The sequence below is a fragment of the Vidua chalybeata genome, chromosome 6, assembly GCF_026979565.1.
Source record: "Vidua chalybeata isolate OUT-0048 chromosome 6, bVidCha1 merged haplotype, whole genome shotgun sequence".
Taxonomy (NCBI): domain Eukaryota; kingdom Metazoa; phylum Chordata; class Aves; order Passeriformes; family Viduidae; genus Vidua; species Vidua chalybeata.
The window spans coordinates 8,008,910-8,027,719 of NC_071535.1; the positions used below are offsets into that span (position 1 = coordinate 8,008,910).

Genomic DNA, 18,810 nt, shown 5'->3' on the forward strand with positions numbered 1-18,810 from the left:
TGTTAAACATATTATGAAGGCAAGGTTTAAATTTTGCTCTCTGGATCAGATGGTCTCATAGTTCAAAGTTCATCTCATGTAACTGTGTAAATTGGTGCGGTGATGGTATTTTTTAAAATAAGGTCCTGAGAAGCTGGGTCTAACTAGATTTACTTTGAGCAGGAGGTGGGGAGTAGCTGACCTCTAGAGGTCCCTTCCAAGCTGTATGGTTTTATAATAAATTCTATGTGTTAATTGAGATGGGAAGAGAATTTGCTGCAGGGGATGGGATTTTGTTCAGGTTCTGTGTATTTTAAATCACTTGCAGACACAAAGCTGACAAGTGCACTGGTATTTAACTTGCCTTGTGGCACTTAGTATGTGGGTGTGAGGGACAGAGAATTGACTTACAGTGATCCAGAGAAGTTGTAGTAAGGTGTCTCCTAATGGCTTAAGTAATTATTCACTGAGTTATTGCAAATGTACTTATTCAGCCTCCTCCAAAGGAGTATTTTCTTTAGCAGTGTCAGAAATGCTTTGTGTTAGGATAGACTAAAGTAAGCTGAAGTTTCTCTGTCTTGCAGAGGGGAATGCAATATTTATGATTCATAAACCTTAAAACTTGAGGTTCCTTGTGCATTAGCTTCATCTGTATCTCTGGCAAAGCAGATAATGCTGCTTACTCCTGGGAAATGAAGCAGCTGCTGCTAACTGTGGTCTCTCTTACAGATGGATATTGATTTCTGTGAACCTAACCCTTGCCAGAATGGGGCTAAATGTTATGATCTGGGAGGAGATTATTACTGTGCCTGCCCTGATGACTATGATGGAAAAAATTGTTCTCATCTCAAGGACCACTGCAAGAACAATTCCTGTAAAGGTACCTGCTGTTGTCCGTAAATCTATCTTGATGGTGGTACATTAAAAAAAAAAGGCATTTTGGGGAATAGTATAATGCACAAATGTTTTTATTGTACTCACTTGGACTTCATAAGATAGCGAGGCAGTGAGAGGAACTGCTCCTCATTTAAGAAGAGCTCGACGGTAACTTATAACAAACACAAAATTGTGATTTGTTTTAATTCTTGTAAAACTTCTTTTAAAACTAAAATCTGGTTGGTGATACAGATCATTAGTCTAAAGACCTCTCACTTCTTTTTCAGTAATAGACAGCTGTACAATAGAAGTCTTCACTAATGCTACCCAAGAAGGAATCCGTTTCATTTCATCCAATGTTTGTGGGCCTCATGGACGGTGTATTAGTCAGCCAGGAGGGAATTTCACTTGTGCCTGTGACAGAGGTTTTACTGGAACATACTGTCATGAAAGTAAGTAGGAGCTTGTAAAACATTATTCCTTTTGCTCTAAGTTTATTTGAAAGTTAATGTTATGAAGCTTTACAACATAAAATAAAACATTAGATTTCAGTAAAGTTCCATAAGGTGCTGTTTCAGGTGTACTGCTTGAAATTGTTTCTTCTGGAGCAGTCTTTTTAGTGGTTTACACTTCCTCTGTGATAGAAAACTGATTTCAGTCCAACTTCAGTGTAAATGTGTCTGTACCCACTACCTTTATTGTACAGTCTTAAAAGACACAGATTTCTCCAAGAGGGGACTAGAACTTGTATTGCTAGTCTGGGTGTTTTTAAACCCCTGGATATTCTTGCCAGCTAAGCATAATGCTCTGGTTTGACTTGACTTACTACATGAGAGACAATACAGCCAGAAGCCCTACCAGGCTTGAAAACAGATGTTTGAGCCTTTCTTTTGCATGTACAAATGCAGTAATAACTTTGTGCTGCTTTTCCTAGGCACACAACTGTAGATCACTCCTCTGAGTAGGTGGAATAATTGTTGACTTTTTGTTGTAGATATCAATGACTGTCTTGGGAAACCTTGCAAGAATGGTGGGACATGTATTGATGAAGTTGATTCATTTAGGTGTTTCTGTTCAAGTGGCTGGGAAGGAGAGCTGTGTGACACAAGTGAGTACTGCACAGTGTTTCAGGGCCAAATGATGCAGCTTTGTTGTAACAGAGATGGTTGGTATGTGCTTAATAATGGGGTAGTTTCTCTGTCCTATAATTGAGTCTTGTTTGCAGAAGTATTTTCAGAAATAACTTCAGGTAGCTGCTCTAAAAGCCTCAGCTCCTTTAATAGGAGCAGAATCTGATTCTTTGGTATAGTTCAGCATTTATTTCAGGAGGAGAAACTTTTTTGTCCTGGGGATAGGCAAGAGTGTTGGCCAGGAAGTGAATTAGGCCAGTTCATGGTTAAGACACCTCAGAGGAAACTGCAGTTGTTTCTTTTTCTGCTCTGAATGGAGCCTATTCTAAAACATGATGGCAAGGACTTGCTGAGACTTATTACAGGACATGCATCAATTAAGATGTGAAATACATTCTGAGCAGCTTTTGGCAGCTATTGCTGTCAGAAGAGCCTTTTGTGTGGTCTAGATGAAGTTTGTTCTGGAATACTTATGTTCCCCCTATTAAAAATGTTTGTCTCAAGTGAAAGGAGCTTTCTCTAAAATCCATAATTGTGTTTAATGTGTGCACATATGTATGTATGTGGTTAAAGCACCTCTAACAGCTGTAACTGTATTTTAAAATTGACCAGAAAAAAAGAACCTTAACTGTCTCTCTCATTTCCCAGGATGTCCTGTGCTGGGGCTCCTTTTCAAGACATTGTGGTCCCTACTAGAAAGTTCTTTCTAAAGTTCAGAATACAGCTGTTTGTAAAAACAAAGCTACTATGGTGCCTTACTGAGAAGCCATACTAAATGGTCCTTCTAAGCTGTCAGAAAGTCATAATTCATTATTCTGTATTAAATCAGAGTATTTTCCTTGCTTGTATAAAGATAACCTCATAATAATTAGGATTGCTGTCTTCCTAGGTCGTACAAAATGTATTTTATTTATAAAAAGAGATTTTTTTCTGTTTTCTCATGGCCTTGGCTGGGCTAGATCATCTAATTTGAATAACTGGTTTTTTTTTAGATTTCAATGACTGTTCTCCTAACCCCTGTCACAACGGTGGCCGATGCATTGATTTGGTAAATGACTTCTATTGTGAGTGCAAGAATGACTGGAAAGGCAAAACTTGTCACTCACGTAAGTGTTCCTTGCTTTGATCTTTAGATTACCCAAAGATTTATTTTCTTCTCGTGGGACTGGAGTTCCTGAAATTTAAAATAAAACAATTACAGTGAAAAAATAGGTGCACTTTCATTACCCCTTCCAGTTTCCCAGTCACAAAATGGATCATTTAAAAAAATGTATTCCTTCATGTAGTGAAACAGTTTTGTGAGAGGTGTTCTTAGATTCCATTCTTTGGGTTGTTTATTGTAATACAGCAAGTGGAACAATGTGTTTCTGATACTGGTGCATTTAAATACAAAGTCTCTTTAATTTTGTGATTAAAAAGTACCTGTTCCTAACACTCAGCGAGACCAATGAAAATTAAAACTGCTTTTTTGTGGTGTGTAGGTGAATACCAGTGTGATGCAAACACTTGCAGTAATGGTGGGACATGCTATGATGATGGAGACACATTCCGCTGCTCATGTCCTCCAGAGTGGATAGGAAGTACCTGCAACACTGGTAAGCTTTTAAAATTGTCTACAGATAAAGCCAGAAGAAGCAGAGAAGTGTTTAAATAATCAAATGTTCAGTAAACAGACACACTGTTCTGGCTGGCTAGTTCTAAGCTGTTCCAGTTGGGTGGTGACTGAAATTTAAGTAATTTCTTCCACTCACCTGACATGATACTGATTTTTAGGAAGCTGTTCTCCTCTGGCTTCTTATATTATCTTTTCCATAGCTTCTCTCCTAAGCAGTTTTAGAGAACTTGGACTTTTCTCTTGGTATTTAGAGGCCCTGTGTAAAGGTTTTCCTGGGAACTTAGTCCCCTGCTTGGCTTGAAGAGTCCCAAGGTTTGTGATCATGAGATGTATGAACAGGCATACCCAGGAATAATGAAATTAAGAGGTTCTTCCTGGGAGATTTGCAGAGTTAATGCCTGCTGTAGGGAACTACTTGATTTTTTTTTCCCCCCTTTGGAGACTGAATGTAGTATCTGTGGTGCATCTTTCTGAAAATGAAACTTCCATTTTCATTAGGAAGTTGAATGAAGACAATTTAGTACAGTTTTTCTACATTTTTTATACAATTGCAGCCTTTAATCAAAACCTGAGCTTTAAATACTAGTATTTTATTGCAAAGAACACCTCACAGCCTGGGTAACTCACTGCCAAAGTATTAATTTAGCAGTACTTGAAAAATGCTTACACAAATGGGATAGAAAAGAGATAATTCTTTTTTAATAAAATTTCATGGTTCAGTTAAACAATTGAATTGGGATGATGGTAAAGATGGGTGAGAGACTGTCATGTGATTGAGTATTTCTGGAGTTCTTTTTACCTTTTTGTAAGTTTTTTACTGTGAATTTAAATGCTGTTTAGGATTGTGACACTGACATATCCAGATGATAGGTACTCTTTGTTTTCTGGGCTAATAGACACTTTTTCTGTTTTCAAAGCTAAAAACAGCAGCTGTATTCTAAACCCTTGCATGAATGGTGGAACTTGTGTTGGCAGCGGCGATTCCTTCTCGTGCATCTGCAAAGAAGGATGGGAAGGACGCACATGCACACAGAGTAAGGCTTTTCTCCTTTCTTCCCCTGCATCCCCCTGGGATATTGGGAGTGTCTGGCAGAGAGCTGTTAACTGAAACAAAGCAAGTTTATGGGGTTCATGTGCCAAAATATCTGAATCATTCAGAGTGGGAGGTAGGTAAAGAAGACGACGCTCGAGTAATGAATGAAGAGTTTGTCACGCTGCTTTTTGCATCCAGTCTCTGCCAAAATAAGACTCTCGGCCTTCTATAAAAATACAATTTTGGGAGTGTGTGCAGAGTAGGAAAAAATACTCACAGGAATAATTTTAATAATGAAGAGTATCTGGAAAGGCAGGCAGTAGTGTATAAGCCATTTTCTCTGAGGATAGCAGTTAACTACTTTGGCATACCAAGACAATGAATTGGTTAGGTGGAGTTAGGCCTGCAACTTTGATTTTAATTTTTTTCCACCAAGGTGTGAAATTGGAGTGGGAGGGAAACTCTAAATCTGATTTCTGTTTTTATGCTGCCTACTGTTGATATATATGATAATAGAACTTTTTTTGCAAGTGTGGAAGAAAACATTCAGTTCTGTATATTTTTCTTTACTTATCAAATATAGTGGCTTCTGAACTATAGAAGTATATATAATTTTATATAACTATAAACTCTGTTTATATTTTAGAAAATAAATTGTGCCACTATTTACACTAGCCAATATTCTTTTTTCTAGACACCAATGATTGCAACCCTCATCCATGGTAAGTATACGAACTCCAGTCCTGTACCTATTGTGAAAATACAAGTGAGCACAGTAATACAGATTTACATTACGGATTGGAACTAATTGAACTCTAACATAATTGAAGCCAGCCTCTGTAAAATATCTTATAACCATTTTTTTGCCTGTGCCGTATTCCTTGACATTTCTTGACAGCACCAAAGACCACAAAACAATCTTGAATTGATTAATGTATGAACAAATAAAAGTATTTTAGTGTAGTCTCCATGGTGGAACTGACCAGTAAATTACAGTGGTATGAAGTGAATCACATACGATAACATTTGAAGAATCTGTAATTGGATAAAGTAAAAAAATGAGAAATCAAAACCTGTTACTTTACAGTAAATAATTTTAAATAATATAAAAATGTCCTGTTGGACCAATTACTATGTTTAAACGTGTTACAAAACAAAGCTGAATTTTTGGGAAATAAAATGGGAATATTTTAAATACAGAGGCTGATATTTATAGTTGAAGAGGGGAAAAAACTGGTTGTGGATGGAACAATCTGCCTTATCTTTCTCAGTTGTGCACTCTGATGCCATCATCTGTGCTTCATGTATTAAAAACCAAATTTGGAAAACCTTGGGCTTTCTTTGTATTCCTTTGAAAGTGCTGTTCTACCTCCTTGAGTTCTGTGGATGTGCTTCCTCATGCATCTGTAGGATGTTGCTGTTTAACTATTGACTTGCTAAGCAATATTGTTTATCTAGCATTATGCTTTTGCTCTTGATAGAAATAAATTGTTCCCCCTAAAGAGCAGCAGAAGCTTTAATTAACAAAGCTTTAATTGACCAGTGAAACAGTGTAGATGGCTTGTTAACCCCACTTTTTTATTTACAGTTACAATGGAGGGATCTGTGTTGACGGAGTGAACTGGTTCCGATGTGAATGCGCCCCTGGCTTTGCTGGTCCTGACTGCAGAATCAGTAAGTACCTGCATGGGTAAAGACCTGGATGGTTGTACCACTCTGCACAAATTGGAAAGAACACCTGGTGACCCTTTTTACATTAGCTCAACTGAATTCCAAATAATGAAGCAGAAGCCACCTGTTAGCCAGGTACTGATACCTTGTAAATAATAGCAGGTTATGGTCTGTTACTCATTTCATTAAATGGCACTGAAATGAGTTGGCTTAAAGACTTGATTGCTGGATTCTCGTGGATAATTCTGATGTTTCTGGGGTGCTGGCTTCGTAGAAGCTTAAATTTTAAATATTTCTCTGTTGATAAACATCTTGTTGGTAAAGATGACATATATCTGAATGTGTTCCACTTAATGTAAGAAACCAAAATGCACTGAGACATTCCAAATGGAAACAAAAACATTGAGTGTAGTGCTAGCACATGAATAACAGAAATATGATAAAAGTCTTTCAAAGCTAGAAAACAAACCTATTACACTGCAATTATTCTGAAGGGTAGAGGCCAAAAAGGAGGAGAACAACAGACCCTAAAGGTATTTTGAAGTGTTTTGGAACAAGCTGCTGGGGGGGGTTGTTGTTTGGTTGGTTTTTTTTTTTGTTTTCATTTTGTCTTTTTAAAGGAATTTTACCATTTTAACTTGAATGAATATATACTTTATTTCTACTTTCTGCTTTGGAAGATCAGACTTCGACTATTCTGTAGGCTCAAGGCTTCTGGGCTTGGTCCTTCCACTCCATCAGTATGGTGATGTGCTTTCAAGTTGAGACTTCACCCTCATTCTAGCTTAGAGCAAACAAGCCAGCACTTCTGGTTGGAGGGCAGCACTTGTGGAAGCATCAGCTTAGGTGGTGTCTCAATACAGAGCCAGGCATGGCAGAGCACTGTGTGTTTATATCCAGATACCCAAAAAGGGATATTGAATTCTCCTTGCTGCTCCTCTTCCCCTTAAGGCTAGGATGTCACAAATACTGTGCATTTTTAATGGAGCTGCAGATATTTTTTTACTTGTTTAGACTGGTATAGATGGAAGGAGTAGCTCTGAAAAAAATGCCTTTTATGGCTGATACAGAAAAATATTTAAATCATCTTTTTCAGCATACACAGGCTGGAGGATCTTAAACCTATCTAGTGTGAAGACAGGAGGGAAGAGTAGTTAAACCCTGTTGAAGTTTAGATCTTAGTGCACTTTTGAAGGAAGTTAAAATAGAACCAAAAGCTCTTACATAACCATTGGATTGTTTTGCATTGCCTACAAGTGTAGCAGTCTCACTACTGCCATTTATCATGTTCATTTTCAAAGTCCTGTACTTTAAAATAAGCTGATACCATGTATTGCACCAGAACTGGTGTTTAAACAGTTTTCTCTGGGGTGGAAAGGGCATTCATACTCAGTGGAAGGAAACATTTCAAAGGATGCTTTGGAAGAGAGAGGTTCTGGTTGAAAATGAAGCAGTTGGTGCCTGTGGCTCACAACTTGATGAACTGGTTTCTGTTGCATAAATCAGTATTGGTCACTTCCCCAGGATAACAAATGACACATTGCTGTCCATCTGAATGGACCATGCTTCCATGCCTTTTTCCATTGGTTTATGTGGCTAAGCCTCTGAATCTTTGCAGGTTTTGTTAAAGAGGCTTTTATGCTAAGTATCTATGTATTAAATAAATATACTCACGGTTTCAAGGTTATTAACGTTCATCAAATGTGTGTTACAAACTAAACTGTCACTCTTCTGCCTTTTGGTCACTTGTATTACAGCAAGTCGCTTCTTTGAGCATTGTTGAGCAAGATCATTATTCAGCTTTTGCACTCTGATAACTTTATGAAAACACATGCTTTTGTATGAAGCCTAAATGTCTGAGATTAGTGTCAGAACAGGATGTAGGACTTGTTCTGTAGCTGAATGTGGACAGGGCACTAACACCTTCAGCTGTCCAACACCTCTGCTCTGTGAGATGAGTCAGCATATGACTGCTGTTTTGATTACCAGAACTTCAATTAGAGTGCAATTATGAGAAATCTGTTACTGGTTATTGCTGAAATGGCAGAACTGTTTAATTACAAGATTAATTCTGTAGCCACACTGTCCTTTGCTTTTAAAGAAAGGAGATACTGTTAGATTACACCTCAGTAAATTATTAATTACAATGTCCTGTGTCCTTGTCACTGAGTTTTACCTATTTTCTGTCCAGATATTGATGAGTGCCAGTCTTCTCCTTGTGGGTATGGTGCCACCTGTATAGATGAAATAAATGGATACCGATGCACTTGTCCTCCTGGAAGAATTGGTCCTAGATGCCAAGAAGGTATTCTTATATCTGCTATCAACCTTTACCCAAAACACAATAGGGCACAACGTAGCCAGTATAAAGTTTATCTACAGTAGTCCGATATGTAAGGAGCAGTAGCTAATATTTTTAATTTAAATTTGTACAGTATTTATTATAGCTTGAAGAGATGAAGTGTCTGAATGTGCTTTTTGTTTTGTTTTTTCCTTTAGTGATTGGAATTGGAAAGCCTTGCTGGCTTAAAGGAATGACCTTTCCCCATGGCAGCAGGTGGGAACAGGAGTGCAACAGCTGCCACTGTTTGGATGGACATATTGACTGCACCAAGGTAGGCATTTTGGCCTATTTTCTTAAACTCTAGTGGCTGAAACAAACTCATTGTTCTTCATGCACCAGTTAGTCTTTGTCTTCTTTAAATTTCATTGTTTGTTTGTTTTGGGTTTTTTTTAAGTGGCTTCCTGTAAAAGTAGTTATGGATTTTCTTTAATATCATAAGTTACTGTCCTGCTGTCAACCTGCTAGAACAGGCTCTCTAGACTGCTTGTTGCAGAAAATAAAATATGAGCTGGAATAAAGGATAAATAAATCACACTGCTGAAGCTTTGAAAACACAGTTTTAGAACTCCTAATTTTGTGAAATGTGAGTTCCAAGGGGGAGGACATGTAGGAAGAAAATTTTCACTGGGTATTAACTGCTTTTTTTGTATTGTTCTTCAGTAGTTTTATGGATTAACAGCTTTCAACCTTTGTATATTTATTGTGAACTAGATCATGTTGATTTTGTGACTGAGGAAAAGTAAGACCTAAAAGCAGATTGAACATGTGCCTTAAATTCAACTCATCCATGTGTGGTACTGGGTTTCTTCCATGTATAATGGAACACTTGCACTTTCTTGCTGACAGTTGTGCTTTAAGAAATCCCTAAGTTCCTAATAGCTGTACAGTACTATGTAGGATCTTAAAGGCTTCGTGGAATTGTAGAATATCTTGAGTTGGAAGGGATCCCCAAGGATCATCCAGGTCCAGTTCCTGGAATGGAGCTGTGTTTGGAAATCGGCTGCACCCCAGTAATTTGTGGGTACCAGCAAACTGTTACCTTTTGGGAGCATGGTTGGAGTGGTTGTGCTTATCACCAGTGTCCATCAGCTCTTAACATATTCAGCATTCTCTGGCAGGGGTCTCAGTTATGAATATTGAAGAAATTATTCTTTGTGGCAATATTCTATATTATATAGAATATTCTATATAGTAGAATATTCTATATAATATAGAATTATATTATATATATTCTTTCTATATTACAGAAGCCTAGAGGACTAGATTAAAATAAACACTTACATTTCTGTATAACTTGGTTAACTGGGACAAATCCATAAACTTCTAAGGAGATATGCCCAGTCAGTGTTTTCTCAGATTATCTTTGCACAGATTTTTACTCTTGTGTCTGTATTCAATGTCCTCATTTCCTGGAAGAGCAGATCCATCTGTTAATATAACTATAGCAGTTTCAAAAGACAGATATTTTTCTGTTTGAATTGCTTATTTGGACTTGATGCATGAGAGCAACTACCTGTAACAGTGCTTCATTCTTTTTAATTCCTAGGTGTGGTGTGGAAAAAAGCCTTGTCTGTTACACAAATATTGGGATAATTCCAATAACCAGTGTCCCATGGGTCAAGAATGCCAGGAGAAATACATGAAATGCTTTCAGCCACCGTGCACAGAGTGGGGAGAATGCAGTGCCTCTGAACCTCTGCCTATCAATATCAAGTGTCTGCCTAATTCTGGGTACTTGGACAATGACTGTGCTAGAATTACTTTAATTTTTAATGGAGACAAAGTCCCCCAGGTGAGAATGGAATTCTTAATGAAGTGTGGCAATATATGTAGGGATCTATTCTATGTCACAGCATGCAAGAGTAAGGTTTCTAGTGAAACTCCTTGCTATTATAAGCTTGGAAATTTTATTACTAGACTCCTGTTGCTTTTAATTGTCTAAAGGGTGAGGCAAAATTCAGCTTTGTACTGAATATTCTATCTTCTTGAGTCTTGAAGAACTATTTACATTTCAAGATGGGCTCAGACTGTACTAACATAATCATGCAATCCCAGTTTTTTGCCCTTCATTCCAAAACCCTGTTCTTTGCTTTTCTGCCCTTTCTTGCTCTGCTCTTTTCTGCCTTCATCAGTTCTTAGCAACTGCAAGAACTCTGAAGATCCTTATTTTTACATGTAATTTTTTACTTGAACTAAAATAACACCATCTCCCTTGCTTCTAACAGGGCACTACAACAGAAAATATCTGTTCTGAAATCCGGTATTTACCAGCTACTAGGACTGTTTCTAGGGACAGAACTCTGATAATATTGTGTGATCCATCTTACTCCACAGAGAACGCAGTGGAAGTTGCTATTGTAAGTACAAGATGTGTGTGTATATATATACAAATATGTTTTCTTATTAATTGTTACTGGGGAAGAAGTTGTCCAAGCTTGTTTCACTTGAATGCAGGTGGAGCAATCTGTGGCCTAGTCTTGTCTGCAAAGCAATTTTGTGATCTCACAATTTCCTACACTGCCAGAGAGCTGAAACTGCAGGTTTTGTTAATGACAGATGGCTACTACAAGCTCATGATAAATTACTCTAAAGACTAGTTCAGCCCAAATTAGTGAACAGGTGCCTACTTGTTCTGTCAGAAATCTTGGGCTCTTGACCTTCTCAGTAAGGAGATATGGTTACAGGTAGCTGGATTGTTCTTGTGGAGGGGTTTCTGCTATGCATTTAGTGTATGGCTGCTTCAGGGATGTTCTTTAAACATAAGATACTATGTGAGAAGTGGAAGAAGGTGCAAGTCAAGTAGATGAAAGTAACTGCTGCCCTAATGAACTAAATACTTATTTTAGATGTATTTACAGTTCAATCACTCCATGCCTGTGTATAGCTTAGTTTTCAAGAGAGAGTTAATCTTCATAGTAAATGTTTATCCAGGCAGAAGCTGGACTGTCTGTCTCTGCTAGTACTGTAAAGAGCATGCTGAGCCACAATGCAGGGAGCAAAGTGTATGGTATAAATAGAGCAGACTGTTATTAGTCCAAGCTTCTATCTAGATAATCCACATGTCTTGAACTGCTCCAAACTATGACTAAGTTTAGCTCATCAGTTTAAGTAATGTGGAAGTCACTGCCTATCCTTTGAGGTATGTTAAATTAACAAGTAGGTGTGCTACCCACCAAGTCTGACACTGCATCTGCAGTTTGGGTAGAGCCAGCCATGCTGTTGCTGTGGTAAGCTTTTACAGAACTGTTTGTAGCTACTGTCAGGCAAATTCAACTGAGTGAACTCAATTAAGATGTTGCTGGATTTAAAAAGTACGTTTCCATGGTTAGGTGACTGCAATAACTTCTTGCTTTCCCCCTTAACTCCCATTAGTCCTTTGTCCCACACCGAGATGAACAAGATAACAGCCTCATTCAGAATGCTGCTAATACAATAGTAAATGCCATCACCAAGCGACAGAACAGCACGGTCATGTTGGCAGTAACTGAAGTCAAAGTCGAGACCATCGTTGTCGGGAATTCATCATCAGGTAAGGTTCCAATGCATACCTACTCTGTGGTATGTTTTTTGTTCCCCTGCTATCAGACTTCTCTTATCTTTCTTTACACATTGGAGAAAATGATCCACTGGGTTGTGTTTTTAGTTGCTGTTGCTAAGTGAAGAGAAAGCGGCTTTGAGATCAAGATTCTGTGCTTGTGTGCTAGTTTAAACTTAACCTCATCCCTAATGTGATATGCCCAGATACTCTTGCCATAGCCCAAGCACACCTTTCATAAGATCAGGAGTTGTTGTGTGCAGTTCCAATTCTGTCCAATTCTCCTACATTAACCTTAAACCAGCCTCAGCCCTTGATGCTGCTGCGCTGAGGCTGTGAGGAAATGAAAATACGGGGAGAGGGAAAGTGTGGTGTGATACCAATCTCTTCTGAAGTGCTCGTGTGCTATTTATTTACCTTAACAAGAGTTAAAGATGTCCAGTTTCTTCCAATACTTGGCCATGATGTAAAACTTTGCTCTCTTTTTCAACATGTGTTCCTCACTACTGCATAGCTGGCTTGAAATGTATTTAGCATTCATTCCTCTTTCAGAGGATATGGTGTGATTGGAGACCTTTATCTCTGAATGCTGGCTCTCCAAGAGCTATGCCAAACTGAGAGATTGGAGGTTTTGCATGCCTGTGTTCCTGCCTGGGGGAGGCAGGAGACAGGCTTGTGGAAGACCGCTGGTAGGTTCAAGTTCAACTAAGCCCCAGAGTGAAAATCTTACAATCGCAGGAGGCTCTCCCAACTTTTTTCCTAGACCTCCTCAACATAATCTTCTGGAAGATCTTCCATCCATAGTCTAAACAATTAGGAGATTGCCTGGTTCCACTTCCCTTGCATTTTCCTTCTAGGAAATGCCTTTCATCTGTTAAAGTCTTGGCAAATGTGCTACTTCCTCAGCTCTCCTGAAGGAGTGTGCTTGCCTTAAACAGCAGTTGTCTAGAAGATAAGAATTTGAGCTGGGATTTTGGCATGCCTCAGCCTCTGGCTTTTCTGATTGCATATTAAATTCTAGGGCTAAAGGGCTGCAGATTACTTTGCCTCCCACCTCTATAAGCTTTAAAGATTCTCCCAAAATAGTAGATTAATTTGGGTTCTCTTGCAAAATGGTTTCCAGACTCCTCATTTTAATATGGGTGCTCCGTATTGACCAGTGGCCCTTAGTTCTTTAAGTGGAGTTGTTATGAAGCAAATCAAACCCTGTTTTTGGATTTTATTTGTTTTATTGCTGCCCCTTAATTGGTTGAGGTGGGTGAAAGCCTATCAGAAAATGTGGTGTAAAGCCCTATGTGTTGAGAATCTCATTTCTGTGGGATGCTCAAGTGCCTAGGTCGAACTGATAATTTAGATGCTTCATTGACTTCCTCTAGTTTTAAGAAAAAGTAGTCTGAATTTGGAATCTGTATGCCAAAAATCCTATATAAAGAACCTGTTACTAAGTGAACTTGGATCCATGGTCATATGATGAAAAAGTAGATGTGATAGCAGTGAGAATGCAAGCTTTGCATTCTAATCTTGGAGAAGTTGTTATGAAGAGCTCTTTTTTCTTTGAAGTGTTTCTCCCATTCATGATTTAATGTTAGGTTGCTTATAAAAAATCAGGAGAGAATAGCAGTTACTCATGTGAGTACAATCCTTCCCATAACTGTTAAAATACCATTTTGAGATCCCTTGAGGCCAACCATGCTGGCAGTGTACTCACCTTCCTTTACCAAAAGGAAATGTTTGAGAATGTGTCACATTCCACATAAGAATGTGCTCAGGAGGCACTTGAATGTTGGAGCGAAGGACTGTGGTGTTGAAACATCGGTTGTTTTTGTATTTCATTTCCAGGTTATTCTGTAAGCAGATGTCGTAAAACTGCTGAGGAAACTTATGTATTGATCAGGCATTAGAGTGGTGGGTTGACAGCATTTGTCTGCAGAGCTGTTGAACAATCCCCTTGCTCTCTATAAAAACAAAGCACCTCATCTATTGTTGCCCCTTACCAAGTGTGAGTTTTCGCTTACCAAGAACAGAAAAAAGCTGTTATTCTCTCCTAGCTGTACAGCTCTTGAGGAAGGGGGGCAGAAGAAATCCAAATATACATAACATTTTCAGAAATATTTTCCTAGAGAAATAATCTGTGTCTACGTGGCTTGGAGAACACTATAGTGAGGTTTGGTTTGGGAGAGTGAAGAAAAGCAATTGCCTCAACAACTTTTGTTTGTTCATTGAGCAGTGAGGACTCTTCTCCCTAGGGCAAATATTCTGGTATTTCATCCTGAGGTAGAACAGGAACTTGCTAAAGAATGCAGTACCAATTTGTTTATGTAGCCCTAACCTGGATGTTTTTGGAGATCATTGATACATAAGTGTCCGTAGAACTAATGGTAAAGGACTGTTCTTTCTGATGATAAATGCAGGACAAAATAATATTTTGTACTGGCACTTGCACCACTAAATAATATTTGTGGTGCAAGTGCCAGTACTTCTAGAGCAACTTAGGGGCACAGTACTCCATTGTCTGCCTCCTGCTAAGATAAGGTTTTTCTCCTAAGAAAAACTTTATCCTAGCAGGATTACTCAGGTTTTCTCAGCCAACTTTGTGTAGATGCTAGAGAAAGATGCTACTTAATAAAAACAGTTTGTCTATTGGAGGGGACAAAAGATCTCAAACGGAGCTTTCCTCCCTCATCATTAATAATGTAAAACTAAACTAATAAAGAGCACTTTCAGATGGACCTGGTGCATTCAGGCAGTTGTTAATATGCTGTAAAGATATCTTACTTCCTTTCTTCCAAAAATGGTTCAGGGGCTCCCCCGTAGTCAAGTATGGATCCTGCTCTTGCAAATGTCCAGTGCTATATATCTTGTTCTGTTAACGCAACACTTTATTTCTTTCCATTTGCCCTCCAGATTATTTGGTTCCAATTCTTTGTGCGGTATTTAGCATTGTGTGGCTGATTTGTATAATCATCTGCGTGTGGTGGACTCGGAAGAGAAGAAAAGAGAGAGAGAGAAGCCGTCCTCCCAGAGAAGAGGGTGCCAATAACCAGTGGGCACCTTTAAATCCTATCAGAAATCCTATAGACAGATCTTACAGTAACAAAGACATTCGTTATGAATGCAAAAACTTCATATCTCCTCAAAAGAGAACTTGTGATGCAGTGGAGGAGTATGTAGAGTATGAGGAAGAGGAGGATGAAGAGGAGGAAAGAGATGAGGAAATGGACAAATTCCTCTCTCACAAACTCGCAAAGCCTTTGCCGACAAAGGTGTCTGACCCATCAGAGAGCAGTCCAGTAAAGAAATCCCATCAAATAGGCAAAATGGACAACAGATCTGTAAAAAATGTGAATGCATCAAACTTTGAAGGCAGTAGAGACTAACCTGTATTTGGGATGTAGGCAGACTGCGCCTGCGCTTGCTGGGGAGGGGAAAAATTGACATCTCCACTTTGCATCAAGGACTAAAAATATCTGGAGTCAAATGTTCATAGTTTCTTTATTTTGCGTAAAAAAAATAAATAAAAATAATAAATAAAATTTATTTTGTTTCTTTAGCCTTGTATAAATTATTCAATGACTGTCAGATGAAAAAAAATGAGTAATCTTTGATAGTTGCTATTTTTGTAAAGTTTACTTATAATACACTCGGTGTGGCAGAGGAGAGGTTGTATTTTCAATATGTGTAAAGTTTATTACAAAAGACTGTACACTGTTTACAGAATGTATTTCTTTTTATTACTTGCTCTAATTTAATGGTGGCTTTAAAACCTCCTGGTTGAGGAAATTGTGTGAACTTTAAACTGCTTTCTTGACTTTGAATCTCTATTAATGGCAGCTCACTGCACTTGTTACGTTAGTAGCTTCTGTAATATTTTTTCCAAATTTGCCTTACACACTTTGTAATACGAACAAAAAAAAATTATAGAGATCTTTCAACTGTGGTTTAAAAGTGGCCTTTTTATTTCTGTTGAATTATTTTAGAATTGCAGTATTGAAGCATGTGACAAGTGCCTTGAGATTAAACTTTTTCTATAGCAACTGTCAAAGACTGCCATATCAATATAGTAAAATTGTGAGAACTCTAGGTTCCCCAACTGACACAGTTTATTTTCTAATAGTGAAAGTGCTTTTTTGTAAATATGTACATATTAAATGAATCACTCTGTATATTTGATTTAATAAGTTAAATATTTTGGTCTTTTTTTTTTTTTTTTACATGTCATTCCTTTTAATTTATGTTGCAGAAAAGGAGGTTCTATGGCAGTTTATAAGACTTTTTTTGGTATTATGTCCAGATTAGAAAATGATGTTAATACAATCAATGTTAGGAATCTGTTGGTCATTTGTATTTACATAGGAACATAACCACTTACGTGTAAATAGATCCAGAAATGTTTGTTTATCCCCATGTTCAGCCCATCTCAAGAACACTAACGGGTGCATCTACTGTACAGTACCAACATAGAGAGGCATTGTTTTTTCTTTTGTGAATATGTTAATTACATGTGGTATTACTTTTTTTTGCGTTTAAATACAGGCCTAATGAAGGGAACAATATTTTCCTCAGTCTTGTTTCTGTTGTGCTTTATTCATCTTTCGCTCTAAAGGAAAAAGGCTGGCAAGCTCAGAGGATGGGAGTACCTCAGTAGAAATGGTTAAATGTCATGGAAGGCTTATGCTTTTTCTTTTTTTTTTTTTTTTTAAGGCTTTTATTATTGCTGTTAACTGGGCAGACTATAAGTTTATTTTAATTACTGAAGAAGCATAACACTACATACACCTAGTTAACCCTACCACTGAGAGGAATGGATGTCTGAGAGTGTAAACTCTGGCCCATGAACAATGTAAACATGAATGTTTTGAAACCAGTTATTTTATACAGGAATGCAGGATTTGCTTTGCAGGATCATCTGTTTTAGTACATTTTTTTGACATGTTCTTAAAAAAAAAAACCTTTCAGAAAAGAAACTATTTATTAAAGCATTTTATAATGATGTTTGTTGTAACTTTTTTACTTGTGCTAAATATTCAAAACTTATTTTGATAACCTGGTTAGGAGTTAGTTTAGAAAAGGGTACTATCCTTCTCATGTTCCCCAGTATAATCCTGAGTATTTAAACCAAAAACACTTTTTTTCTGCTACTCTTGTAACTTTTTGTACTGTAATGCTGCTGTCTTCCATAATCTAATAAAATGATTCCCTCATTGTGTGTAAGATACTTCAGATTGTTGTTTGCTTTCAAAGCGCTTGGAGCTCGGATGTGACCAGGCTAAAGAGAGGAGGAGTGAAAGTCCAGGTTTAATTCCCGCTACTTCCCGTAACCCGAGCGTGCAGCACCGAGCGCCGACGCTTCCTGAGCCGCGGGCAGCCTGCGGAGGAGGTGCTGTCCCCACGTGCCTTAGAGACACCTCCAGCTCTCCCTGCAGAGCACCAGGGCTGTGTTTAGCTGCCAGCAGTTGGATGGATGATCCCTGTGGGGTCCCATCCAGCTCAGGATGTTCGGTGTGTTCCACGTGTCTGTTCTGCAGTGGTTCTCCTGGCGGCTCAGTGAAGCCTTCTCTGAGCGGAGTTTGGCTTCCTGGGGTGAGAAGAGGGTTGGCAGAGGCCTGAGGAGGTGTCCTTTCCCAATTGAGATGGATTCTGAAGCAATACCTTTCTCTACTGTGCAGCCATTCACAGCTTTTACATGCCATGCTCCAACCTCAGTTGACGTCTATTCCTGTTTCTGTAACAGTTCCTTTGTATATGATATTTTATGTAGTAAAAGATGAATTCCTGTAAGATAATATGGAATATAAAAGTTGAATTTTTGCTAGTAGCTGTCAGCATCTGAGGCAGAATTGTAGATTCTAGCAGAGGTTTTACTCCAGTCATCATACAGCTACTTTTTTATTCTTTTTCTTGGAGTATTTGCTTGTCCTCATTGTGACAGAAACAACTCTCAGCTGAGTCAGTCCTCAAAATCTAATTCTGTTATCTTTCTCAAAAGGAGAATAAGAGGTTTATATATGTTTGGAATAGTTCACTTCTGTTCTGTCTTGTAGTTATGAGCTGGCTCACTGCTCCCAAAGGTGCTAATTTTGCTTCTTCCCAGTACTGAAGTAGCAAGGGGGGCACACCAGTGGTCATCACCCACTGTTTAAACAAAGGGACTGATCCTGTGTCCAGGAGTTGTTCCCCTGTGGATTCACAAAACCACCACAGGCAAATGTTCAATTTTATAGTGCTCTTTCCCTGCCAAAACCAAGAATTATTTGATGCCTCCTTCATGTGATGAGTGAGTTATGTACACTGAGATACATGAAACAAGATTAATAAGGTTAGGAGGATAAACAAAAAGTAAACTTTCTAACTTGCACAAATTAACCTTGATCGATTTTTTGCAGGCCTTATTCTGTGTTGCTCTTAAATTGCTTGTATGTCTCCACATGCCTCATCTCACCTTATTCAGTAGTTTTGTTTCCTCTTGATTTATTTTTACAGGAGATGTTGAACTCTTGCATCTCAGCTCCTTGCTGATGCACATGTGCTAAGCATTATGGTGCTGCCAGAATCTCTCTGTTACAAGAACTACATAACAAAGCAAACTAATAAATGGACTCTTGTGATTTTTCTAAGCGATGAGTAGTT

At 38.2% G+C, this 18,810-nt stretch overlaps 1 protein-coding gene across 2 annotated transcripts in view; it reads left to right on the plus strand.

The window, feature by feature from the left end:
- JAG2 (jagged canonical Notch ligand 2) overlaps positions 1-17,394 on the plus strand; it is a 68,923-nt gene extending 51,529 nt beyond the window's left edge. For both annotated transcript variants that reach the window (XM_053946568.1, XM_053946569.1), the window contains 14 exons: positions 709-859; positions 1,143-1,307; positions 1,850-1,963; positions 2,978-3,091; positions 3,467-3,580; positions 4,518-4,634; positions 5,328-5,355; positions 6,222-6,307; positions 8,496-8,609; positions 8,804-8,919; positions 10,195-10,440; positions 10,874-11,005; positions 12,021-12,177; positions 15,088-17,394. In XM_053946568.1, the coding sequence (XP_053802543.1) occupies positions 709-859; positions 1,143-1,307; positions 1,850-1,963; positions 2,978-3,091; positions 3,467-3,580; positions 4,518-4,634; positions 5,328-5,355; positions 6,222-6,307; positions 8,496-8,609; positions 8,804-8,919; positions 10,195-10,440; positions 10,874-11,005; positions 12,021-12,177; positions 15,088-15,560 (2,127 nt within the window). In that variant the 3' untranslated portion in view covers positions 15,561-17,394. The remainder of the gene's footprint in view (positions 1-708; positions 860-1,142; positions 1,308-1,849; positions 1,964-2,977; positions 3,092-3,466; positions 3,581-4,517; positions 4,635-5,327; positions 5,356-6,221; positions 6,308-8,495; positions 8,610-8,803; positions 8,920-10,194; positions 10,441-10,873; positions 11,006-12,020; positions 12,178-15,087) is intronic.
- The last annotated feature ends 1,416 nt before the right edge of the window (positions 17,395-18,810 follow it).